This window comes from Grampus griseus (genome assembly GCF_964374135.1).
Source record: "Grampus griseus genome assembly, chromosome: 2".
Taxonomy (NCBI): Eukaryota; Metazoa; Chordata; class Mammalia; order Artiodactyla; family Delphinidae; genus Grampus; species Grampus griseus.
Window position 1 is genome coordinate 100,594,544 of NC_139018.1, and position 26,730 is coordinate 100,621,273.

The 26,730-nt window shown below is 35.9% G+C and overlaps 1 protein-coding gene and 1 pseudogene across 6 annotated transcripts in view; one reads left to right on the plus strand and one right to left on the minus strand.

Annotated features, from left to right (window-relative positions):
* Positions 1-9,749, minus strand: part of LOC309818504 (Krueppel-like factor 4) — a 113,048-nt pseudogene extending 103,299 nt beyond the window's left edge. Inside the window, exon 1 of the transcript in view lies at positions 9,615-9,749. The product of the transcript in view is annotated as a Krueppel-like factor 4 (transcript). The remainder of the gene's footprint in view (positions 1-9,614) is intronic.
* The window catches only part of TCF12 (transcription factor 12), a 381,119-nt gene that overhangs the window by 124,876 nt on the left and 229,513 nt on the right, over positions 1-26,730 (plus strand). For all 5 annotated transcript variants that reach the window (XM_082648173.1, XM_082648177.1, XM_082648178.1 and 2 more), the window contains exon 4: positions 25,443-25,516. In XM_082648173.1, the coding sequence (XP_082504299.1) occupies positions 25,443-25,516 (74 nt within the window). The remainder of the gene's footprint in view (positions 1-25,442; positions 25,517-26,730) is intronic.

The following is a 26,730-nucleotide window of genomic DNA, read 5'->3' on the forward strand; positions in this document are numbered from 1 at the left end:
ATACTTAGTAACAAGTAAATTGATTCTTTCCCCATTTGTCTTCACCAGTGTATTCAGTATCCAAAGAAAGTTCTTTGGCAAGTGCATAACCTGACTGAAATGTCAGGGAACAGATGGAAAGGAGTTCCACAAGAATTGGCTGAATAGTAGGAGTTTGACTTTCTGAAAAATAGCTTTACTGACTTTCCTTTCCTCCAAAAGTAATATGAAGAAGAGCTCAACCTTCAAATGAAGGAACAGCTGTTTTTAAGCTGGTATTTAGTAGAAAGAGATAGAAGCCTTTTCAAATAAAGTCTTAACCCTATGATTTATTTTTGAAAGGCTGTGAGTTCTCAGGACATTGAGGATGTCTCATTATCAGATGTAAATACAAGAAAACACAATTCAGAACCAGTAAAATTCTTCTGAATTTTTCTAATAATATTGCTGCCTCAATTAGGGTGAAAAATTGCATGTAGTGTGATTGGCTTACTCATAATATGAATATGAAGGGAACTGAGTTTATTCATGATTATATAAATGGGAATTGTGGAAGTTATTACAGTCACATTCTGTGCTTTACGTGCATTTAGCATATCCACGCACATTTTTAAGTTTTACCATAGAATGCTGAAGATCAAACTCATAATACTATATAAATTCCTTTAAAATTATTGATCCATTGCATGATCGCCTCATGTGAGTCTATAAAGAGGCTCTCAGGTATTAAGTTTAACGAATTAAGCTGTCATTTTCACAATTACATGAAGAATTTGAGGCAGGAGACTCTACCTGACGTCAAATATTAGACAAAACTAAAAATGCATTGGAAGGGCATAGAGTTGAAGAGAAAGATGAGAATTTTGTCAGCCTAACAAATTTATCTGTGACTGCTGGGGTGATCTCTGATTACTCAGCTCTTAATACATTAAAATTGGATACGATCGGGCTTCCCTGGTGGCGCAGTGGTTGAGAGTCCACCTGCCGATGCAGGGGACACGGGTTCGTGCCCCGATCTGGGAGGATCCCACATGCCGCGAAGCGGCTGGGCCTGTGAGCCATGGCCGCTGGGCCTGCGCGTCTGGAGCCTGTGCTCTGCGACGGGAGAGGCCACAGCAGTGAGAGGCCCGCGTACCGCAAAAAAAAAAAAAAAAAGGATACGATCTTCATGATAAATCATTTGTGCATACTATTGAACCAAATAATTCTCTTATTGCTTTTTAAATCATCAGATGGAGAAATTAGTGCTGTGTTCTCTATGTTTTTTTCTTTTGGGTCCACATAAACATACTTTGCAAGCCTTTGCCATGGTGGGAATTAATTGTGGCGATGGAAGCTAAAATGTTTCATGCTGATTTTACAGTGTGTATATACTGCAGAAGTTAGACAAGGGAACTAAGTTAAACAAAGATCTAGAGCTACTGCCAAGCCTGAAAACAACAATGGTGCAAAGAAGAGAACAGAATGCTTGGTCCAAAGCCAACAAAATCCAAATGTAAATTTGCTAGTTGAGAGGCATCACGTGTAAATGGGCTTATTTTGGCAACTGCTGGAGTTAAAATACAAAAGACATCACTTATGCAAAAGCAAAAGTAATTGAGGTTTGGGGTTGTTTTGTTTGTTTTTTTATAAGAAAATGGTCTTTCCGAATTTATAGTAGCCATTTAGTTTGTATGAAGAACGCTGCCTTTCACTTTTGTTAAAATCCATTTATTGTTTACCTAATCCCATTACTAGTGAGCTGTCTTTCTTCATATTCATGAAAGTTATTTTGGGTGACATAAGAAGAAGACATGACCATTATATCAAAAGTTTACTGAGCACATTTTTGAAAAAAGTCTTGGATTGGGGCCCATAATTAGAATCCTTTCTTGATATGTTTGCAGCATATTTTATATTGTGAATATAATTGCCATTTTCTAGCCCTTGCCTGTATGCCATTTACTGGATGTAATTACAAAAATGCCTTTTACCTTATTTTACGGCAGGGAATAAAGTAAAATGAATGCCTAGCTAGTTGTGGGTCTGACTCAGTTGTGGCTCATCAGATGGCCTTGGGTGAAAGGAAACAAAAGTAGGAAGGGTTTTTTTGAGGATAAAGTTAAGGAATGAAAACAGATCATTCTTACAGAGATAAGATATAAGAAATGGACATCATTTTTCTATGTTTAAAAAACAGTGGTTTCCCCTCCTTCATTGGATGATATTATTTACATATAAATTTTCTTATGAAGTACTAGGTGTTCTCTTTTCTTTTAAATATAAAAACACATAAACGTGAGATATGCCCTTTTAAAATTTTAAGTGTGAGGTACAGTATTGTTAACTGTATGCACATTGTTGCACACAAAATCTCTAGAACATTTTCATCTTGCATGAGTGAAACTCTGTTTCCATTGAACAGTACCTCATTTATCCCTTCCCTTAGCCACTGGCAACCATCATTCTACCTTCCTGTTCTGTGAATTTGACTCCTTTAGATACCTCATCTAAGTGGAATCGTGCAGTATTTGTCCTTCTGTGACTAGCTTATTTTACATAACAGAGTGTTCTCTATGTTGTAGTATATGACAGGATTTCCCTTTTTCAAGGCTGAATAGTATTCTGTTGTATGAATGTGCTGTGTTTTCTTTATCCATTCATTTATGGGTGGATATTCATGTTGTTTACACCTCTTGGCTATTGTGAATAATGCTGCAGTGAACTTGAGAGTGCAGGTATTTCTTTGAGGTTCTGTCTTTGGTTCTTTTGTATAAATACCCAGAAAAAACAGGATTGCTGGATAATATGGTAGTTCTATTTTACATTTTTTGACAAACCTCTGTACTGTTTTCCTCCATATTGTTACAGTCCCACCAACAGTATATACAGGGTTCCAATTTCTCCACTTCCTTGCTGATACATATTTTCTGTTTTTTTGTTTTGTTTTGTTTTGTTTTGTTTTGTTCTGTTTTCTATAAGGGCTCTCCTAACAGGTGCAAAGTAATATCTAATTGTGGTTTTGATTCGCATTTCCTTGATGATTAATGATCTTGAGAATCTTTTCATACACTTGTTGGCCATTTGTATGTGTTCTTTGGAGAAACTAAGTGTTCTTAATTCACTTAAAGCAGTATTTAAGTTGATGAAATTTCTGTGAAGTAAAAGATACTTAATTTCTTGATGTGTTTGTGATTGCATTTGAATTGTGCATAATTAAGAGAAAATATTTAAATATATACATGTTTAAATGATAATGTATGTTAGACTGGAAAGAGGTCTGTATTTGCCCAGTGATTGCTTTTGGTTTAACTTAAGATTTAAAAAAAAACCACGTTATTTTTTATTTTTTTAATTTATTTTATTGAAGTATAGTTGTTTTACAGTGTTGTGTTAGTTTCAGGTGTACAGCAAAGTGATTCAGTTATACGTACATATGTATATATATTATTTTTCATATTCTTTTCCATTATGGTTTATTACAGGATATTGAATACAGTTCCCTGTGTAAAAGCCATTCTTTTTGAAAAAAATTTATTGAAGTATAGTTTGTTTACAGTGTTGTGTTAGTTTCAGTTGTACAGCAAAGTGATTCAGTTATACATACATGTAAATATACATATTCTTTTTTTACATTCTCTTCCATTATAGGTTATTACAAGACATTGAGTGTAGTTCCCTGTGCTATACAGAAGGTCCTTGTTGGCTATCTGTTTTATATATAGTAATATGTATAATTTAATCCCAAATTCCTAAATTATCCTTCCTCCCCCTTCCCCTTTGGTAACCATACGTTTGTTTTCTGTGTCTGTGAGTCTGTTTCTGTCTTGTAAATTTGAGAAAAGCTTATTTTTAAATTATATAAACTCATTAAAAATTTTTCAAATGATGGAACCTTATTTCAGGAAAAATTGAAAACAGAAAAAAGGAAGCAAATAACAATCCAACTTTTTAAATGAACCTATTAGTACTTTTTGTATTTCCCTCCAGTTTTTTTCCCCTTAGGCATTGTTTTTAAGTAGTTATCATAGTAAACATGCAATTTGTATCTTGCTTTTTTACTTAAAACTGTGATGGAAAGAAACTTTTATTAAAAGAAGCTTAATAGATAAAAGAGAAAAATAAGGTAGAATGGTTTTGTACATTCAGATTGGACAGTTCCAAATTGGAAACAGTCAAAAAAAAAAAAAAAACCTTTTAAACTAAATGGGAAAAGTGAAAAAAGCAGAGATGCTAGGAGGAAAAAATGGGATATAACAATTGCATTATTGCATTTATGAGAACGTAGACATGAGTAAGAGCACATTATATTAAATCTGCAATAATGAGCCACATGACTCTACTGGGCTTTAAATTTTTTATTATTTAAGAATTTATCTGTGGATTTTAAAAATATAGTTTAACACTTCTTACACCATTGATTAATTATTTTTCATTTTAATGAACTTTTTGTTCATTAGAGAAGCTCTTCCAGGGCATACATTCTACTTGTTGAATGAATCATCATGCTCAGAGAGCGTTCCAGATCTGTGATTGATTCACTTTACTGATTTTTCTTCTTTTCTAAAGCTATTCTAAATTTTTAAAATCAGTCTTGCTTTTACACATTTTTGTGGCCAAAATTAAAGCATCCTTTACTTTGTTAGAGTTAAAGCTTTTCATTCTGACTCTCAGTCACATGGGATTTTCAGGTTAATTTCTTCTAGCACCATTTTTGGGGCAACATCTTATGCTTGAAAAGAATTCAGTATTTTCCAGGGTTCATAGATTTGTTATGATTTCCACATACATATATGTCTTTAAGTCAGTGGATATAAAATGTAAAGGCATTTATGGAGGGGGGAGCACTTCATCTGCTTTATTGACTTTAACTTGCTTCATAATTTGTGGGGCTGATGGCCTACCACAGGGAAGATGTAAAAAGCAAATAAGAGACACTTGTTGGTGGGGGAGTGAATGACAAAGTATGGTTCCTAACTCACAGTAGACCTTCAGTAAATGCTTATTGAATAGAAATTGTTAAATTGTGGAAAGAGTCATGATTAGGTAATTGTACAAAACAGTGAGTGACTTAATGATAGTATTTTCTGTCTTGTGTTATTACCTTAATCTTTTAAAATAACACACTAAAACACTGTAGGGGAACGGTTTTGTGAGGATAGGTCATTGTAAACACTAAGAAACTACTACATGCAAGGTGCTTTCCAAGCATTTTACATGCTGTCTCATTTAAGTAGGCAGAGCCATTGTTATCTGATTTTCACAAATGAGGAAACTGAGGCAAAGAAAAAGATGTGACATTTAAGTCCTACAATTTGATCTGTTTGGCCTACTACCTTGACTCCTTCGCCCACTCCTCCAGTGTATGAAGATACCGTCATCCTTCGGTATCTCCAGGGGATTGATTCCAGGACTGTGCTGGAATGCCGTAATCCATGGATACCCAAGTCCCTTGTGTAAAATGGCATAGTATTTGTGTATAACCTATGCACATCTGCCATATACTTTCAGTCATCTCTAGATTACTTATAATACCTAATACAATGTAAATGCTATCTAAATAGTTGTAAATATAATGTAAATGCTATATAAATAGTTGCCAGTGTACATCAAATGGAAGTTTTGCTTTTTGGAACTTTCGGGGATTTTTTCCTCAACTATTTTCCATCCATGGTTGGTTGAATTTGCAGATGATAAGCCTGCAGATACAGAGAGCCGACTGTACTACTTCTTTTTTATTTTCTAGGGTTTTGTCTCATAAAAGCAGGGAAAAAATGAAGTTGATTTGGCATAAACTTGAATGTCTTTGCAGCCTGAGTACCTTCACAGTGGGCTTCACCTTGTGTCAGTGTTCTACTCTGTGGTTAGACTTTGAGAGATGACGTCATTTACTATGAATAATCAATCATTCATGTTGAGGAAGATTATTACCCCAGCAGGCTATCATTATTCCGGTCAGAGAGGAACTGATACTGGAAAAGATAATACCACAAATGGGAAATACAACCTAGATCCAGTCAGTTCGTTAAACAACAGATACCGACCTTCCACAATTTTTCTCATGTGGCAAGACTGCCAAATGAGTTTTCTAACAATGAGAATTAAAAGGCCATCTCTGCAGTTTCAGACAGCTTATATTATTGAGCATTTACTGTGTGACAGACACTATACTGAGTATCTAATAAGTATCATCTTATTTAATTCTCATCCTCAGTCTGTGAGTTATATACTATTATTAAACCCCATTTTATAGAAGAAGAGACAGAGTCATCACATACCTAGTAAATGGAAAAGCCTCGGATTGTGCTTGGGTCCATCTGACTGAGCATTATTTTCTGGATATGGCTTTGGTAGTTTCCTGATATGCTTTGTTGAGCTGAAAGGACAGAGTTAGAGACTAAGTAGTGAAATTGGGTATAGAAGGAAATCAACTAGATCCATTTTTTCAGGCACTCTTAAAACTTCTGGAATAAATATATTAAATGTTTAGAATGTGTTAAGTTTTCTTCACTCTATGAATAAATAACTTACTCTAAGTGAAGGCACACCAAGGGAGAAATTGAGTGGTTTTCCTGGGATAGTAGGAGCTTTGAAAGCTAACGTGATCAAAGATAGGAATGCTGGTTTGAAGGTCTGGAGGAAAAACTAGACCAGAGATTCAGATGTTGAGAAGAGGTGAGAAGAATACCAGATAATTAAGATATTTGGTATTGTATGCAGATACAGAATTGAGTAAATCAAATCAGTGCAATTCAAGCCTTTTCACTTTGAGACTAACAAGGGGATACATAAAACAAGGCGATATATTACTTAGAATTGAGTGTGTGCTTATTTGCTGAGTTGGTGGAAGACAGATCTGTTTTTGATCACTATGAAATCTAAGTATAGTTATTTTCTCTTCCACTTCTCTATCAAAGCAGCTCTGAACAATTTATAAACTCCTCATATTTTACCCATCCTTTCCCCTATCTTGTTAATGACATAATTGAGGAGGTCACGAAGCTAAGTCTAGTTCCTTGCTCATAGGGAGAAATCCATTTAAACTATGCATTTTATCTTTACAACTTCTTTGGGTTTAGGGTTTTAAGGGGCGAATAATGGCTAACTCAGCCAAATGCCACAAAGTTCAAATGAATAGGTGCCGACTTAAGGAAATATTGTCAACTAAAAGTATTTTGCCAGCATTTTACTATTGACATCACTTTTTCCGTAGGGTTTTAAATACCTGAAAGGCCTTCTGAATGATACTTGGGAAACGTTTTAAATTATTCTCAGAGGTACAGATAGGTTATTTTATCATAGATGTTTATAGAGCAAAATTGTGAGATTTTAACCTCTTAACCTGTATTTGCTAACTCTGGGTCTCTAAACCATTCTGTTAGATTAGGCTGTCTTCTATTTGTGTATCAGTTACAATCTTACTTTCAGAAATACTGAACAGGATAACGATTTCATACACTTAAAACTATTCAAAAATAATAATTTTAGGGCTTCCCTGGTGGCGCAGTGGTTGAGAATCTGCCTGCCAATGCAGGGGACACGGGTTCAAGCCCTGGTCTGGGAAAATCCCACATGCTGCAGAGCAGCTAAGCCCGTGCACCACAGCTACTGAGCCTGCGCGTCTGGAGCCTGTGCTCCGCAACAAGAGAAGGCTGCGACAGTGAGAGGCCCGCGCACCGCGATGAAGAGTGGCCCCCGCTCACCGCAACTAGAGAAAGAACTCGCACAGAAACGAAGACCCAACACAGCCAAAAATAAATAAATAAATCCATTTAAAAAATAATAATAATTTTAGTAGTTTAGTAGAGATGCTTAATATAAGAAATTGTAATGGTGCTGAATGACCACAGATTGATTGGATTATGGAGATCTTCACCTTGAGCAGAAACTGAAGATCAGCTTTTAAGTGTTAGACGGTAGTATCTTACTGCAATAGCACAGAGGTATTAAAAAATTATTCTTGACTTTCCCCTCTTCTGCTTTATTTGGATTGTGAGGGAAAACAAATATTTCTGAAAATTTTGTAGACAAAATTTACCCTCAGCTGAATAAACCTTTCCTTTAAACACTGGATATAAATCACATTTTAACAACATAAAATTTTCTACCTTTTACTTGCATTAAATTTTCAAAAATAACATTGCATTTACCTTCTCACCCTTTAGATTTAGTTTTATCTCCTGGGTGTAATTGGAAGAATTTACCAACCTTGAGCCACCACTCACATTGTTCCACTGAAGTTAAACCATGGTGAAAGACCGAGATCCCTTTCCTGTTTTACAAAAAGCATGCACTCTCTATCATTTGGATAGTTTTTTTTATTATATCATTTGGTTTGTACCAACCTAACATTGTTATGCTGCTGTTTATTTGACTTATGTATGTACCCATTCTTCTCTAGGAACCCACAAATTTACAGTTTTATGTACATAAGACCAAATATGCTCATAATATGATAAAATTCACTTTTAATTTTATATTAATTTAAAATTGTATTTCACTTTTACGGTGAAGTTTTTATGCATTAATTTCTCAGGAACCTCTGAAAGAAATCATATGAACAGTCTTTCTTTAAGTTCTTTGTACAGTTTTTCAAAGCATTATTATTTTAAATATATGATAGCATTGTGATGTTTGCATTAGTAATAATCATTCATTTTATTCCATATTGCCAGTCCCAAAATTGGAAAAAGAGAGATATTGATTGTAGGAATAGATAATGTTTGAAAGGTAATGGAAAGGTAAGGCTTGGATTTTACACATTTAAAAAAAATGTTTTATTTATTTTATCTTATTTATTTTTGGCTGCATTGGGTCTTCGTTGCTGTGCGTGGGCTTTCTTCTAGTTGTGGCGAGCGGGGGCTGCTCTTCATTTTGGTACGTGTGCTTCTCATTGTAGTGGCTTCTCTTGTTGCGGAGCACGGGCTCTAGGCATGCGGGCTTCAGTAGTTGTGGCACACGGGCTCAGTAGTTGTGGCTCACGGGCTCTAGAGTGCAAACTCAGTAGTTGTGGTGCATGGGCTTAGTTGCTCCGCGGCATGTGGGATCTTCCCGGACCAGGGTTCAAACCCGTGTCCCCTGCATTGGCAGACAGATTCTTAAACACTGCATCACAAGGGAAGCCCCTAAAGGAAAAAACTTATAGATGTTTGCTTTCTATTGCTTCAGCAAAGACCAGGCTAGTGCTTTTATATCAAATCACCATGTCATCCTTGCCACACATGTGTAGACTTCTATTTGAACTTCAAAGAATACCTTAGAAGTCAGTGTCTCTTTCTCTTATGGTATCTAATATTGGGGATCATTTGCTTTTGGTACCCACTACTGTTTCTAAAGCTATCACTTGACTATGGTACTAGTATGTTTCTTGTTTTAAAATTTTAAACTCTTCATTCCAAGTTGTGCTTTGTTAGTGTTTAAATTTCTCCTGCTTAGAATTGCTGAGCTCATTAGATTTGCATACAAGTTGATGTTTTTCACTGATATGGGAAACTTTTTGCCAAATTTTACTCCAGATATATAATCTGCCTCATTTTTTCTCTCATCTCCTTCTGATACTCAGATTACATGTATTTTAGACCATTTAGTATGGTCTAACAGGTAGCTAAAGCTCTACTCTTTTTTTCCCAATATTTTTTATGTTCAATGTCACTTACCATTTCTTCTTCTGGTTCCAGTTCATTGTTAAGCTTATTCAGCAAATTTTTTATTTCAGTTATTGTAATTTTAAATTCTGCAATTCCCATTTTCAAAAGCTTTTCTTTATTGAGAGTCTCCATCTGTTCCTTCATTTTGACCATCTTTTTCTTAAAGTCTTTCAATACTTATAATAGCTGTTTTAAAATCATTTTCTGCTTATTCCAACATCTGTCATCTTGAGATGTGGCTGTATGGAATGTGTTTCCTAGACTATAGGTCACATTTTAATTTCTCCACACATCTATTAATTTTTTATTTCATATTTTTCAATGTAGAAGATGTGTTATAGAGGTTTTAGTTTCTCTTCATCTGCAGAGTTTTGTTTTTGCTCTATAAAACAAATAAGAATTTACATTATTTGTAAGTAGTTAAACATTTTTGGTCAGTTATCTTGAGGCTTGATTTTATGCTTTGTTAAGGCAGGCCTGTGGAAAGCTCAAATTATTTATCAAGCCCCCTCTAATTACTTTCCTCTCTGGTACCCAGCAGTTGAAACCGAACTGTGGCTTTCTCCTTTCTTTGTTTCCCTCCTTAATTTCCAGCCACACTGGCATTCCCAAATTCTATGTTTTGGCTCCTTCCTTAAGCAAAGAAAATAGTGGCTTTCTGCTTATCTAGCCACCACATGCCATGCTGCCTGGGAAATGCCCTCATCAGACAAATCATAAAGATGTGGATCTTACCTAGTGAGTCTGGTTATATTTTTTCACTGATCAGATCCTTTTCAGTTTTTGCCTCCTTTTGTTCATTCTTCCTTGTCTTTAAACAGTTGTTTTTAAAAGTTTGGTCCACAGTTTATAATTGTTATTTTCAGTTGAATAAACTTAGGAACATTTTGTTGTTTTATAAAACATTTTCCTCACCCCATTTATATCCCTTTTACTCCTTCCTTGTCAACTCTCTACCTGAGAAGCATCCACAATCTTTATTTTTATGACTATGATTTTGTTTTTTCTGTTGTAGGTCAACATATAAATGAAATCAATCTTTGGTATCTGGTATCTTTTATTAAGCATAATGTTTTCAAAATTTATGCATGTCGTTGCATGCACCACTAGTCTGGTTTTTTTTGTATTGTTGAGCAGTATTACATTGAATGAATAAACCACAGTTCCTTTATTCATCTTTTTTATTGATGGGTACCTGGATTATTTCCAGTTTTAGCTCTTATGAATACTATCCTTAATATTCATGTAAAAGACTCCTTGTGGGTGTACTTCTTTCTCACTTTACCTTGCACAAATACCTAGGGATAGTATTGTTGTGTTAAAGGATGTATGTGTTTTTATCTTTTAAGAAACTGCCAGTTTTGCAAAGTATATCATTTTCCATGCCCACAGACAATATGTAATATTTGGGGTGCAGATCTTATTTTTCTGTCCAGATTATATTCTGTTATATAATAGAGATGATTTTTAATGTAAATTTTAAGTTCCTGGTAAATAATTTTGATAACCAGTCCTTTACTTTTAAACTAAAAATACTCTGAGATTTCAAGAGTGATATGGGTGGCAGGGCCAAGATGGCGGAGTAGAAAGACACTGAGCTTACCTCCTCTCACAAATACACCAAAATTCACAAATACCTGCAGAACAACTGTCAGTGAAAAGGAACAGAACCTACCAGAAAAGATCTACAACTAAAGACATGAAGAAGGGACAACAATGAAATGGGTAGGGGAGTGGACTCATGATATAATTAAGTCCCATACCCCTGGGTAGGCACCCACAGACTGGAGAATAATTATATTGCAGATGGATAAAGAAGATATTATATGGAAAAGAATCTGAGAAAAAGCAAATGTATAACTGAATCACTTTGCTGTACACCTGAGACTAACACAATATTGTAAGTCAGCTATACTTCAATTTAAGAAGAGAGTGGTATGCTTTATTTATTACATAGGCAATGTTCAACTTTTTCAACTAGTTTAATAGCTCTAAAAGTTGGATGGTGGGGGAGTGTTTTGATGTAATTATTCACCTTCATAAGTTGTAGATGTTTTTAAATTACTTAAATTCAATTTTTTAAGGGCTAGACACTAATTATGAGAGTATAAAATTTAGAAATCTTTACATGGCAGTAATTTTTGCTTACATGTTACTGTAATAAATACCTGTGAGTATGAACAAGAGAGTTTTAGTTCATTCCATTAGAGCTCTGAGCTAATGTCAGGTGTTTCATTTGAGTGTCTTCTTGATGTGGTTACCTTTGTTCTGTGCTTTGGTCATCAGTTGTATCCCTTATGAATGCTCTTTTGCAAACTCATACTGTTCATCGTGGGACTGGGGAAAGTGAATGTAAGTAGGTAAGTAAAAGCTGTAGCTGCTACTAGAAGATCTGTCCATATATTAATTAGCAGTGTCATTTTGTACACAAAAACTTTTTCATTGAGTGTCTCCTATGTATTTAGCACTGCAGGTGAAACAGAATGAGGGCTGAATGTGGTCTTTGGTCTTAAATTAATTTGAGACCCCATGTTGGATGGTGTTCTCTTAAGAACAATATAACTTCTGTGCTGTGCGATGTAGATTTATAAGTATAAATATTAAAGAGAGGACCTAGTAAGGATTAAGGAGGTTGGTCATGTTTTACAGCAGAGGTGGAATTTAAAGTGAGCATAAAATCAGTAAGAATTAAGTGTAGAGGAGATAGAAGTGCCAAGAGGAATAATAAGAGCAATAAGTGTTCATGAATAGTACTGTGTACAATGAATGTGCCTCATGGTTACAGATGAGTTTGAATGCAAAACACTGAATGACAGCTCCTTGAGGGGCAGGGTTTCTGTGTCTTGTGCATGTCTCTGTCAACAGTGCCTAGAGTCCTCCCTAGAGCATGACACTGTGTATGCCATAATAGGAAATTAGCGTTTTTGACTATTAGGGTTGGAAACAGTGAGGCAATTGTAACTGGGTTTTCAAAGGCTTTAAACATAGGAGGGACAAAACCTAGCACAATTGATGGTAAACATTTGTGGAACAGAGGAGTAAATATTCAGTTTCAGGTTGAAGAATTTTGGATTAATTCTGTTGGTGGTGGGGCACTGGAAGTGTTTACTTTTTAAATCTGGGGGTAATATGTTTTGAAGATTTGTTTTAGGAAGACTACAATGGCAGGCTATTATTAGGTTAAATATTTTGAAATAGTGTTTTAGGGAGATTCAGAGAGACACTAGCAAAAGAGTCTAAGTAGGATATCATAAAAGCTCAGAATAAAAAGGTGGTAGTAGGAATGGAAAAGCTGCTTCAGGAGACGTTCATAAAGAATACTCAGTATAGGGATAGTGGAGGGAGAAGAGAAGAGAAAATCAAAGATGATGCCAGGTTGACCTGAACTATTATAGTACTACCTGTAGTATTAGAAATATTAATAATTAGGGTCCAAAGGCATATGAGGAAGTGAAGGGTATGTGAAAAGTCTAGTTTCAGATATGGGTTTAAGTTGATGGCAGGAGAGCTGAATGAAAGCTTCCAGCAGGAATTTGATGATTCAAGATGCAAAATACAGAACTGAGCTTAAAGCTGGGAGTGTGCATTTGGAAATTGATCATTCAGATGGGATGGTCAAAATCATAAAACTGAGTGAGCAGTTGAAGGGGTAGAGCATAAATTGAGAAGTTCTTGGAATGAAGAGCAGGTACTTTTAGTTTTTCACTAGAAGGGGAAGTGTTAATATATAGAAATAGGGGCCCAAAGGTTATTGTCAGCAAATCCCAGGGAGGCAAGGTGGTTAACAGTATTGGATGCCATAGAGCAGGGGTAGGCAAAATATGGTCCATGGTTCATCACCTGTTTTTATAAATAAAGTTTTATTGGAATACAGTTACTCTTTATTTGTTTACATATCGCCTTTGACTCCTTTTGTGCTACAGTAGTAGAGTTGAACAGTTGGTAAAGAGAGGGTATGACCCACAGACATAAACTATTTACTGTTCGGCTGTTTATAGGAGAAATTTGTAGACCTCTTCAATAGAGATCTAAGAAATTAAGACCAAGAAGGGGCCTTTATGCTTTATGATTAGAATAACCTTTGATGACATGAAAGAGTTCAGTTTTATCATATAAACAAATGTTTACTGAGAGCCTTCTTTGTGACTGGCATTGGGTTTTGCTGGTGTGGTCTAGGAAGAGGCTAGATACTAGCAAGAGATTCATTAATGAGTAAGTGCATAAATTGAAAGGAGTGAAGGTAGTCAATGTAAATTTTTGTTTTGTGAATTTAGAAATAAATGAGTGGGAGTTTGAAGAGCATATGAGGATGGGATTTTAAAATATGAGGAAAACACGATGGAAAAATTCTTACAGAGTTCCTTTGAGAGAGGCAGAGTGTGTTGCCATTACAGGAATTAATGGTCCAAGACTTGAACGCAGGGAGTACACAGGCCTTATTACAGGAAATGAATAGAATTGTTTGTGGAATTAAGAATAGTAATTGCTCACACAGCTGTTTTTAAATAGCAAATTGTGTTAGGTAATCAGCAAAAATCCACCAAAATGTACTTATGCAGAAGCTGCTTTATTGGTACTGACTTATGATCCTGATGGGTACTATAAAAATAAACAACCTAAAAACTTCTGTATGCAGTTTTCACAGTGGTGTGGTACTGTATGTTTTTTGTTTAATGTGCAAGGGCAATGTAATATTTTCATCTTTCTTTTCCCTCACCAAACCCAAATATAATTGTCTTGTTGAAGAAGAGCAACAGCATGAACTTTGTGAGCTCACAGAGCAATGAGGTGTGTTCTCATTGAAATGAGTAGTATCTGTTTGATGCTTCTCTGTTTGTCTTCCTCCTCAGACAAAAATGGAATGTTTTATTGTATGGTTAGATTAAGGTGTACTAATTCATTTGTTTTCTGTTTTTTCTTTCTATATTTTGTTCAAATGTATTTCTTTCTTTTGGATTTGGCTATTTCTTAGGACTCCATTTTAATTTATTGGTTGGCTTTTTAGTGATGCCTCTGCATTTTTTTCCGCTTTGGTAGTTTCTCTCAGGTTATATATGTCATTAACTTAACTTCTCCCAGTCAGTTTAGAGTTAATATTCTACCGTTTCACATAAAATGTAGAAATCTTGTAACCTTATAGGTCTATTTATCCCCACCCCTGCCTTCTTTTATGCTATATTTGTCATATGTATTACAGCTAAATACATTGTAACTCCTGTGAGAGAATGTTACAATTTTTATATAAATAACTTTTAAAGAAGTTAAAAGAAAAAAAAAAGTTTCTTATATTTACTATTTCTCATGTTCTTTTTTCCTTCCTCAAGATTCAGGTTTCTCTCTGATAACATATCCTTCAGCTTGAAGAACTTCTTTTAGTATTTTGTACTGAAGTTTTGCTGGTAACAAATTCTTAATTTTATTTTATTTGAAAATGTATTTCATCTCCATTCTTGAAGGATATTTTTATTCTGGCTGAGATCCCCATGCCTCAGTACTTTAAAGATGTGTTTCCACATCTGGTGACATTCATAGTTTCTAAAGACAAGTCTGCAGTATTTGAATTGTTGTTCTTCTGTATGTAATGTGTCCTTTTTCTGTCCACATTCAAGGTTTTCTCTGTATTTTTCGTTGTCAGAAATTTGACTATGGTATCCTGTTTTCTTAATATTTATCCTTTTGGGTTTACAGAGTGTCCTTAACTGGTAAATTTGTGTCTTTTAACCACATTTATGAATTTTCTGGCCATTATTTCTTCAAAAATTTTTTCTACCCTAGTCTCTTTGTTCTCTTATTAGATTTATTAGACTTACTCATCTCTTATTAGACTCTCTCTATGTTAGACTTTTTAATATCTTCCTTTAGGTCTCTAAGACCCAGTTTATTTTCTTTTAATTTTTTGTCAAATTGAATTATTTCTGTTGATCTGTCATCAAATTCATTCACTCTTTACTGTCATCTCCATTCCTTTCTTAAACCCATCCAATAATTTTTTTTTTAGACTTCAGATATTTTAATTTTTAAAACTTTCATTTGTTTTTTTGTGTGTATGTGTGTGTGTTTTCTTTTTCTCTGTGAGATTTCCAGTCTTTTCATTCATTACAAGCATATGTCCTTTACTTGATTGGGTATAGTAAGGTACCTGGTTTAATGCCCTTGTCTGAAAATCTCAGTAGCTGTGTCATCTTGAAGTTGGCCTCTTGATTATCTTTTTCTTTGAGATTGGGTCACATTTCATTGTCAAGGAGTTTTGGCTTGTGTTATAGATATCATGAATGTTATTTGTGGAAATTTTGGTTTCTTTTATGTTCCTCCAAAGAGTTTTGATTTCTGTGTTTTAGTGAGCCATTAATTGGATCACACTCAGAGTGAAAATTCGATCTTGCCTGAGGTTAGCAGCTGCTCAAATCTCAATTTGATTTGATTCTTTCAGCCTCAAGTGCAAACTGCCCTGTGAATGTGTACGTCAGGTCTCATCCAAAGACTTGAGCAGAGATGTGCCCAAAATTTGGGACTCATCTTTTCTGCCTCTCTTCTTTTGGGGATTCTGTCCTTACTTTCTGGTGATTATGGTTGTCCTGGTCTTTCCTGTTTTTCTTCTATCCAGAAAGATAGTAAGTTTTCTATTGGAATTTTAGTTCTTGCGTGCTGTGGCTGCTGCTTGCCTGCGGGATGAAGCTTTAAAATGGGAAACTCGCTTGTGCTGATCCCTAAAGCTGTTAAAAGGAGAAACTCATTCTGGTCTCTTCTTCCAAGTTTATATTCCCATCCAAAATCAGCCTGGTTTTGTTCATTTTCCTGGTAGACCCTTTAGGTTTACTCTTAAGGTGGAGTCTTTATGTAGTTTGTTTTATATTTATATTTTTTCTCCAGAATTTATAGTAGCTGTCTGTAGGAGCATAGTACATCATGTTGGAAGCTGAACTCACTAGTTCAGTTTTGAGATTGCCTCCAGCATATTTGCAATCTGCGTTTAAAAATAATACTTATTAAACATAATACTTTTAAAATAATAATAATTATTATTATTTTACTAATTCTTGGAGATCTACTTAGATTGCTAGACATTCCTCTTCTACTTTGAATTTCTTTTTTTAACCCATCTCTAGTTAACTGAATTCTTATGACGGACTGTCATGTGAATGCCCTAATTTTATATGTGCCTTAGCTACTTAGACATTTGAATGCAAAATACCACACTTCTGCGAAGTACCAGAAGTACATAGAGATGAACGAGGTATGTTCCCTGTTATAAAGTTTTATTGGTAGGGTATACGTGAAAAGTAAATGTCAATGTTGAAGACAAAGTAAGTACAAATTACTTTCTGAAGAAGTGTGATTAATATTGACTTAGTTGATGGAGAACACTTCTCAGAAGAGAGGACATTCGATCTTAGACTGATTTAAAATTAGAAACTCAGTAGGTGGGGGAAAAGATAAGGGAGGATATTCTAGGACTAGGAAGCAATAAGAGTAGAATATGAATGTGTGACAAGGCTTGGCATGTTTGGGGAGTGACTGTCTTTATGAGGCTGGAGCATTGAGTTTTCTTTTTTTTAATTTTTATTTATTTATTCATTATTTATTTTTGGTTGCATTGGGTCTTTGTTGCTGTGCACGGGCTTTCTTGTTGTGGAGCACGGGCTCTAGATGCGTGGGCTTAAGTAATTGTGGTACAGAGGCTCAGTAGTTGTGGCTCACAGGCTCTAGAGTGCCGGCTCACTGGTTGTGGCACACTGGCTTAGTTGCTCCACAGCATGTGGGATCTTCCTGGACCAGGGCTCGAACCCGTGTCCCCTGCACTGGCAAGCAGGTTGTTAACCACTGTGCCATCAGGGAATCCCAAGCATTGAGTTTTCTGAGAAATATAGTATTCAGTATTGAAGCTGAAAAAAGTAGATTGAGGCCACCACGAAGAATGCGACCTCAGGAGTGTGAGTGTTATTCCTGAGGCAGCAGAGGATCGTATTTTAAAAGTGAATGGATGTGATCCAACTTGTATTTATGGCAAGATAATTGTGCTGGCAGTGTTAACTGTGGATTGGCATGGAACAGAATAGAAGAATAAGCAATACACAGGACCTGAATCAGAGCAAGGGATAGTTACTCAAAATATTGGCAAGGTAGAAATTAATACAATGGGTAACTGAGTGGTTAAGGGAATATGAAAGATGTGTTACCAAATTTAGGAGATTAGGGCTTCCCTGGTGGCACAGTGGTTGGGAGTCCGCCTGCCAATGCAGGGGACACGGGTTCGTGCCCCGGTCCGGGAAGATCCCACATGCCGCGGACTGGCTGGGCCCGTGAGCCATGGCCGCTGAGCCTGTGCGTCCGGAGCCTGTGCTCCGCAACGGGAGAGGCCACAACAGTGAGAGGCCCGCGTACCACACACACACACAAAAAGAACAAATTTAAGAGATTATTGCATTTCTAACCACATTTGTAAATATCCCAACATCATGCTGACTACATGAAATTTCTGGAACATTTTTTATTTAGAGTTCCTTTTATAGCAGTGTACGTTAGGCTGTACTATAGTGAATACAAAGTGATTTTTCTTAGGACATGTAATGATGTTATTTCAAAGCTGTGATATTGAACGTCTGTGTGTGGTTTAGCCACCAAGCCTAGTGAGGATTTAGGTTTCTCTAACACTTTTTAAATAATGTTTGCTCTTTGGGGGTAGTTACTTGTCTAGTTCATAGAGTCATTTATAGTCTAACTGCTTCTCATTGGAATTTTTAAACTACTATTCATTTATTTAGAATATTGGTTTCAATTATTTCTAAAGAAGAATGGTAAGCTAACAAATAGGGAACCAGTTTCAGCCCCACTTATATTAAACTGAATGTATTATTTCCACTTTATACATTTATTTCTTCCACAAATATTTATTAGTGCCTACTGTGTGTCAGGCATTGTTTCAGGCACCAAACATAAAATATTGAACAAAACAGACTGCACTCTTGTTTTCCTGGAGTTTTCAATCTACTGGGGGGGAAAAACAGATTGTAAACATCCCCCCATAATATGATATTTGAATAGAGAGACCTGAAGGAAATTAGGGGAACAAACCATTCAGATATCTGGGAGGAAGCATTTTATGAAGAGGGAAGAACAAGTGGCAAGGCCCTAAGGAGGAAGCATGCTCAGTGTGTTTGAGCAAAAACAGGGGTCCATGTAGTTGAAAAAGAGTGATCTAAGAGAATGAATAGTAGAAGATGAAGTCAGAGAGGTGGGAGGTGGAACCCATGAAACACTGTAGACCAGTGGATTTAATACTGAATGAGATGGGTAGATTTTGAGCATAGGACTGACAGGATTTGAGCTGTTTTGAAAAGGTCATTCTAGTTCCTATGTAGAGTATACACACTGTCACAGGGGCAAGAAGCAGGGAGACTCTTTAGGAGGCTATTGCCATAATACAGAGGTGATGGTGGCTCAGACTAAAATGATCATGTTAAAAACAGTGAGTCAGGCACTTCCCAGGTGGTCCAGCAGTTAAGACTCCGCCTTCCCAACACAGGGAGCTTGGGTTCCATCCCTGGTCAGGGTATACCGCATGCCACAACGAAGATCCCATGTGCTGCAACAAATGACCCAGTGCAGCCAAGTAAATAAATAAATATAAAATAAAATGAAATTAAAATAGTGAGTCATAGTCAGATTTTGAAAATGTTTATAAAGTAAATCTAATGGGATTGTATCATTGAGAGACTGAATAGGGACATTTTTTGCTGAGACTTACCCAGAGTTGGAGAAGAGGCATCAGGCCTTTTTTAGAGTGGACTTCTTAGTGCCTCTGTGGAAGAAAACACCTGGCATTGTTGTTTAGGTGCAGGGCTTTGTTGTTCAGATTCCAGAGGAGTAAGGCAGTTGCTTTTAGGTGCCCTGGGAGGGCCTTTTCTTGTTTCCAGAAATTTGACAGCCAGATAGTTTAGGGGAGGCTTGGAGATGGCTCAGGAGCTTTGACAGGGTTATTAGAATGTCTCTTCAGACAATCAGAGCAAATCCTCAATATACCAGGTCACTACATAGATAGTTCTCAAGGTGGTACAAAATACCTGCTTGCCCTTTGAGAACTTAGTTTCAATCCCTGGGCATTAGGCAGTTTTTTATTTTTCCTAAACAGATAGACCTGCCATTTCCTTTTGACCATCTACTCTTACTTCATTGATTAAATCACTAGAATGTCCTGTTTAATTGTATATTTACAGGACATTTATATAGAGTGATGTGGCTAATAAAAATAGCATAGCGAAATCACTGTTTGGAAGTTAATTTCAAAATTAGTCATTTTCTTGAAATTGGTCATGTTTAATTATCTTATTCTAGTGTACTTTGGCACTGGAATATCCCTATTTTTAAAATCTTAATTCTCATCAATTCCAAATAGAAATTGTGATTAATTTTAAAGATGACCTAAAAAGGTGATTCCTTTAAATCATTTACTGGTCTTATTTTCTTACATACTTTAAAAAGAGTTAAACTTTTTAATTTGACAGTTCATTTTACAGAATCTCAATTTTTTAGTAAAAAAAAAAAATTCGGGCTTCCCTGGTGGTGCAGTGGTTGAGAGTCTGCCTGCTGATGCAGGGGACACGGGCTCGTGCCCCAGTCCGGGAAGATCCCACATGCTGCAGAGCGGCTGGGCCCGTGAGCCATGGCTGCTGAGCCTGCGCGTCTGGAGCCTGTGCTCCGCAACGGGAGAGGCCACAACAGTGAGAGGCCCGTGTACCGCAAAAAATAAATAAATAAATAAAAAATTCTGTAACCAATGTTATGTACTTCATATGAAGCAGCAGGTCTTATATTTCCGTACAATTTCAACATTTCCATAGCTTTTCTGTTTTGTTTTTCGTTAATGTGTAGCATAAAAAGAAAGGATTTGCTTTTATATTCTAATTGATTCTGTTTCACAGTGAATTTCTGGAAAAACACATCGGTAGGTTTATTTCATTAGTATCTAAAATTTGAGAAATATAATAAAAAATGGTGGTGGTGGGTTTTTAGGTGTATGTTATTTTACAATTGATTGCAGCCTTTGAGTCTGATCTAAAGGAATATCATTACCCCACAAATAAAACTGAGGGAAGAAACTACTGAAGAGATACATCCATAGCTTTGGTTATCTGACATAGCTATCTCCAATCAGATTTCTTTTATCAAATCATCTATTGAATCATCCTATAGCAGATGGCAGTCCTGCAAAGTATATTATCTTTTCCTTATTTATAACAGTGTTGGGATTTGATATTTTTGAAGTACCTTTTATTTGCTAGAATAAAAACCTGATTTCACTGCTACCAAAAGCTGTGTGTATGTGCATGAAAGAGAGAAAGAGACAGAAAGAGAGGTATACAATCCACTGTGCTGTTCCTCCCAACTTTATATATGTCCCTTTTCCACAAGGAATAACTCTCGGGCATAATACAAAGCAATGTGGCTGTATTGACTTGTTTTTCTGAAAAGCTTTTTTTTTTTTAAGTTTATTTTTGGCTGTATTGGGTCTTCGTTGCTGTGCACAGGTTTTCTCTAGTTGCGGCGAGTGGGGGCTGCTCTTCATTGCGGTGCACAGGCTTCTCATTGTAGTGGCTTCTCTTGTTGCTGTGTGCGGGCTGTAGGCGCACGGGCTTCAGTAGTTGTGGCTCGCGGGCTTAGTAGTTGTGGCTCGTGGTCTCTAGAGTGCAGGCTCAGTAGTTGTGGCGCACGGGCTTAGTTGCTCCGCAGCATGTGGGATCTTACCGGACCAGGGCTCGAACCTGTGTCCCCTGCATTGGCAGGAGGATTCTCAACCACTGCACTACCAGGGAAGCCCTGACTTGTTTTTCTTATAGCTTTGCTGCAGGGATATCCTAACTACTCTTCTCTTGATTTTGTGTATCCCCCACCCCGCTTTCCCTTTCATTACTTCTCTGCTCTCTAGACTCCCCACCAGTACCTGAAATATTTTCCAATTCCAGACGTGTTTCTCCCTTCACCCTCGTAGTCTAGGGTGACAGAGTCTTTGGTGATAGGTCTGGTTGGTAGCAGGTGGGAGAGGAGCTGGCCAGCAGCTTTACTCCTCATTCACCCCTTTTACCTCCAGGTAGGTCTTGTCTGAGCCTAACAAAGCTTGAATAATGCTTCATGTACACAAACCCTGTACTGTTTTTGAGCCCCTGGGGGCCCAGATTGGCGGGGGGTGGTGTGGAACAGGTGTATAGGGTATAGAAAAGTCACTACCCCAAAAAAATGTTTCCAGTTTTTGCTAATGGCTAAAAACCTAGAGAAGTCTCTAGGATTTTGTGCTAGGAGAATGAAAGAAGTAGTAGGATAGAAGCTGTGAGATAATTTTATGCTGATTCAAGAAAGAGAGCACTTTCAGTCAAAAAAGATGGTGGCAGTAGAGAGGAGGCAGGCAAAGTAGTACCTGAGTCCTTCATAGGAAAGAAAGTAATGCTAGATATTTTACTTGGCTAAGTTTACTTGCTCCTCCAAGAGTCTTGCTCTCTGACATCTCAAAAACTTGGTTACACCTTGTATTCCTTCTTCAGGCTCCCAGCCTCTTAGGGAAGTGCCTGTATGTGTAGTAATTTATGATTTGCTTTCAGTTACTTTTCCTATTAAATGTTTCACAAGAGAAGGAAGTAGATTGTTCCATTGAATTCACAAACCAGTGTTTTTAGATATACGGTCTAAAATTTAATGTTTGTTCTTTACTGAAAAATGTTAAATAAAATATTAAGCCTTTTAAAATGAGGCACATGGAATCAAAACATATATTGGATTTTAATTGATTCCATTCAGAAAAGCAGGTACTTAAGAGATTCTGTATATAAAAGATTTAAAAAGTATCATTTAAATCTCTATATTAGTTAAATTACTGGTTAACTTTTAATTTTGTTGCAGAGAAATAGAATAGATTAATTAGAAGGTTAAGCAAGACTCAAAAGTGTTTCTGCTACTTAATTATTCCTAAACTTTCTGTTACATCTACCATTTTAATCTGTAAGTTGAGGCACTGGCATCTCAAAAATTGTTGAATTGGCATGTGTAGACTAGAAATAGGAAGGAAAGAAAAATATATGGCAGTGGTGATTCAGACATATCTTAATAGAAATGTTTTCCTCCTAATTACTGTATTGCAACTGTGGTATATTTTCTTGTTGATACATAGTTTTTCAGATTTTGATCAATTTGTATAATTTCTGTATTGTTTATTTTCTGTGGGTAATTTCTTTTTTCCTGGTTACCTTGGTCTTGTGGCTGAAGCTTTGGAAAGTTTATTACTCCTGTTATAATTCTATGTTTGTACAGCCATTGTGTTGAGCAGAAAGGAGTCGTTGATGCTAAAGGATGACTCTTGCCTTTGTCAGTGCCAGCCACGATCTTCTGCTCAGAGTCTAGATACATTAACAATAAAGCTGTAGAGCTCTTTTAAACCCTAGCCAGATCCTTGTTATTCTATAGCATCCTTTGAGCCCTCTACATGTCTTGTATCCTTGGTATGTAGTACTCTTTAGTTGGTGGCTTAATTAATTACAATTTTATTTAATTAATCTTTGATCTTCTTTCATGTTGTGGAAGTAATTAGTGTCACTTGATAAGAATTAAGTATGTGTTTTCACAGAATTTCATTTATCACTTAAAATTTTGTGTGAGATGTTTTCTATAGCAGATACCCATTTATTTTCTTTTACAAGTGTATTTAAAATAACACATAGCCCCCGTATTTATTAATTATTTGATAAAAGGCAATTCAGAGTCATAAAATGAATTATTTTCATTAGAAATAGGATCATCAAGATAAGTTTGCATTGTATGTTCTAAATCAATGAAAGTTATATTTACTCCCCAACCCCAGGCCCACCATTCTGCTTTTTATGGATTTGTCTACTCTAGGTACCTCATATAAGTGGAACCATATACTATTTGTCCTTTTGTGATTAGCTTATTTCACTTAACATAATGTCCTCAGGTTGTAGCATGTGTAAGAATTTCTTTCCTTTTTGAAACTGAATAATATTCTACTGTAGGTATATACCACATTTTGTTTATCCATTCATTTGTCAATGGACACTGAAGTCACTTCTACATTTTGGCTATTGTAAATAATGCTGCTGTGAACATGGGTGTGCAAATATTTGAGACCCTGCTTTCAGGAGCCAATTTACTTTTGCATTTTACTTTGGATATATGATATTTTAAAAATATAACTCATTTAGGAAAAAAGTTACAAATGGAAAGTATGATCTTTTTAAATAAAACTTTTCCTAAAATTATTTGCAGTTTCATAAGTAGCTTTATATTAATGGATTTTGTAGATTGATAGTAGTCTTTGTCTTGGATTGGGTCTCATTGGAATCCTATCTGCTATTCTACAGTGTTGATTGCAAAGAAAATGCTTGAAAAATAGACCACAGGTAACTGGATACTGGAGAAATATTTAGTAACAAAGTGTGTTTTTACATGATACTCCCCAGACTTGTAGACTCTTTCTTAAATCTAGAATTTCAATAAGAATTCTCCAAGAATGAACAAAACAAAAACACTTTTTTTGTTGTTGTTTTTGTTTTGTTTTGTTTTTACATATAATCTGTGTGTTTTTAAAGCTTCTGATTCATTTGAAATTGTGCTTAGTGTGTTATTTATAGTAGGTACCCATCTTTTCTCTGTACTGTTTTTGATATGGGAAGTACAGATTCATAAAAAGAATAAATTAGGGTCCTACTAACTGAATTAGTAAATTTTACTTTGAGTACTGACTTCCTTTCCTTGCTTTTGTCACCTAGTCCTTCAGTTGACAATTCGGTCCCTATGAAAGAGCCTTGGGAATCGTGGCTAGTTATTGGAGAATTTGTAGCATTTAACTTAGTACAGACCACTTCTCATCTAAATCACAGAAGACTTCAAGGAATATTTTTGAAGAAAAAGAGGTTCTAAACTTAACAGAATTTTGTTTTTGTAACATCTAGAGTTTTCTCATGCAAGAATGAAACAAAAGAAGTCAACCATTTGTATTTCATCATAGAAAGAGTCTCAGAAGGGGTTGGGAAAGTGTACCCTGTTAGGAGTCAAGGATGAGAAAGGCTGGTCTTCAAAACAGAAAAGGGAGAAATGGCTGGATTGAGAGATCTCCAACTCTTTCAGATTTTACTGGGGATTGATTGGAAGGTGAAAATAATGGAGCCAAAGCTTCAGAAGGTACATTAAGGAGGATAGTGAACTGTTTTGTTGTTAATGGTAATTTATCCTTGTCACATTGAGTCTTCCTTTGCAATTTTCTTAAGAATAGATCTCCTCATTTAGAATCAGATTTTAGAGGAGATTTTATTAGGATGATTTGTCACATCATTTTGATTAGTTTTGATATAATTAATGTTGATTTGATATGGTTTGATATAGTTTGATGTCTTCAGTTAAGAATAGCTACTCAGTGCTTTGATAGAAACCAGTTTTATTAACTTGAGCACTTGTTTGACTTGCTTCATTTTCTCTAACCCTTATTCACTTCGTATATTCATGGAGGCAGTACTAAACTTTAGAAAGTTGGGGGTGGGGCATTCATCTACTCTTAGAAGTAGCAGTGGGTGGAGACAGGTGGAGAGACCTAGATTATGCTCTGTTCAAAAATCTCCAAAGACCTACATTGGCAATTTATGTAGGGCATTGTATAGAGCAGTGATAAAGATACTCCCAAGTAACTTATTTCTGCAGGTTTCGGAGGCAAGGATTGATACACAGCCAGTTCCAATCAAATGCAGATACCACCCACTGAATTGTATTATCTGCTATACCAAACAAAACCCATCATTGTATCCTCTTGGATTTATATTGTTTACTTTCTTCTCTCCTTAGGTATGGATGAACGAGGAGGTACAACATCTTGGGGAACAAGTGGTCAACCAAGCCCCTCTTATGACTCATCTAGAGTAAGTTTGCTCATCAACCCTTGATTAAAATTGTAAAGATAATTTGGCAGAATAAGTAAGTTCTTTCATATGTGAGTTCTATTTCCTAAGAGAAGTGAAGATTAATGTATTTTATGGGAATATATTAGAATACCCAGTACCTTCATAGTAGCTTTAATTCTTTCCCTTAACTGTCATACTATGGGAGTTCATTTTATGTCCTACAATGAAAGAAATATTCTTGATGTTATTTCTACACCTCAACTGCTTGTAATACCCTTTACTAAAGCTGGAAGAGCTTGGAATGCCTCACTAAGTAATCTCTAAACATAGTCATTTTTCTTCTTGTATTGTTTATTTGCCTTGAGAGCTCTCAGAGGACCAGCTTCTAGTCTCCCCTTTCACGTTCTTGCTATAGTAGTCATCAGCGATTTGTATCAGGGATTCTATAGCCCTGTCTCTTGGAAGCATATCAAAACAGATACAACAGATGACGTTTCTTGGTTGGCAGTTAAGAGAAAATAGGACCAAGCTAACATGCTATACAATGAAAGGTTAAAAGTTCAGCACCTTTTACAGAAATTAAAAGAACAAAAAAATTCCCCAAAACTTTAAAAAATGAGACTGAGAGACTGAAAATTAGACCAAAGAATTGAGAATAAAATTAAAGGCTGTGCCCCCAGATTCTGCAGTAAATTGATGAGGTTAAGAGCTACCTTTTCCAAAAGGTCATACTTTGAATGAATAATGAACTATTTATTTCTCTCAGAATTAACCAAGAGAGAATAGACAAGCATAAAATTTATGGGCACTTAACTCTAGAAGCAAATTGGTTTAAGTGGAAGAAAACCTGAATAATGTGATTGGAATTCATAGTCTCCATATGGGTTACACTGTTTTGCATTGAAAAATGCTGAGTGAAAATACTTACTAAAATATGGGTTTTGCTATTATATTTCGCTGTAAATATGTTTAATTTATTTTAAATACTTGGGAGAAGAACTGGGATAGTCCTGTGGAATCCAGGAAACTGTAGAGAGAGACTGTTAAACATGGGTTTTAGTGTTTCCTTCTCTCAAATCAGTGCTGTGAAAGCTGAGTTGTAGTGTAAACAGCACTGTCCTGGGTATCACAGGATCTACTATTGACACTACTTTGAACTTGCTACTTAATCTTGGACGTGATATTTTATCTTGTGGGTAAACTGGTTGATATCCAAATTTCCTTCCACCTTT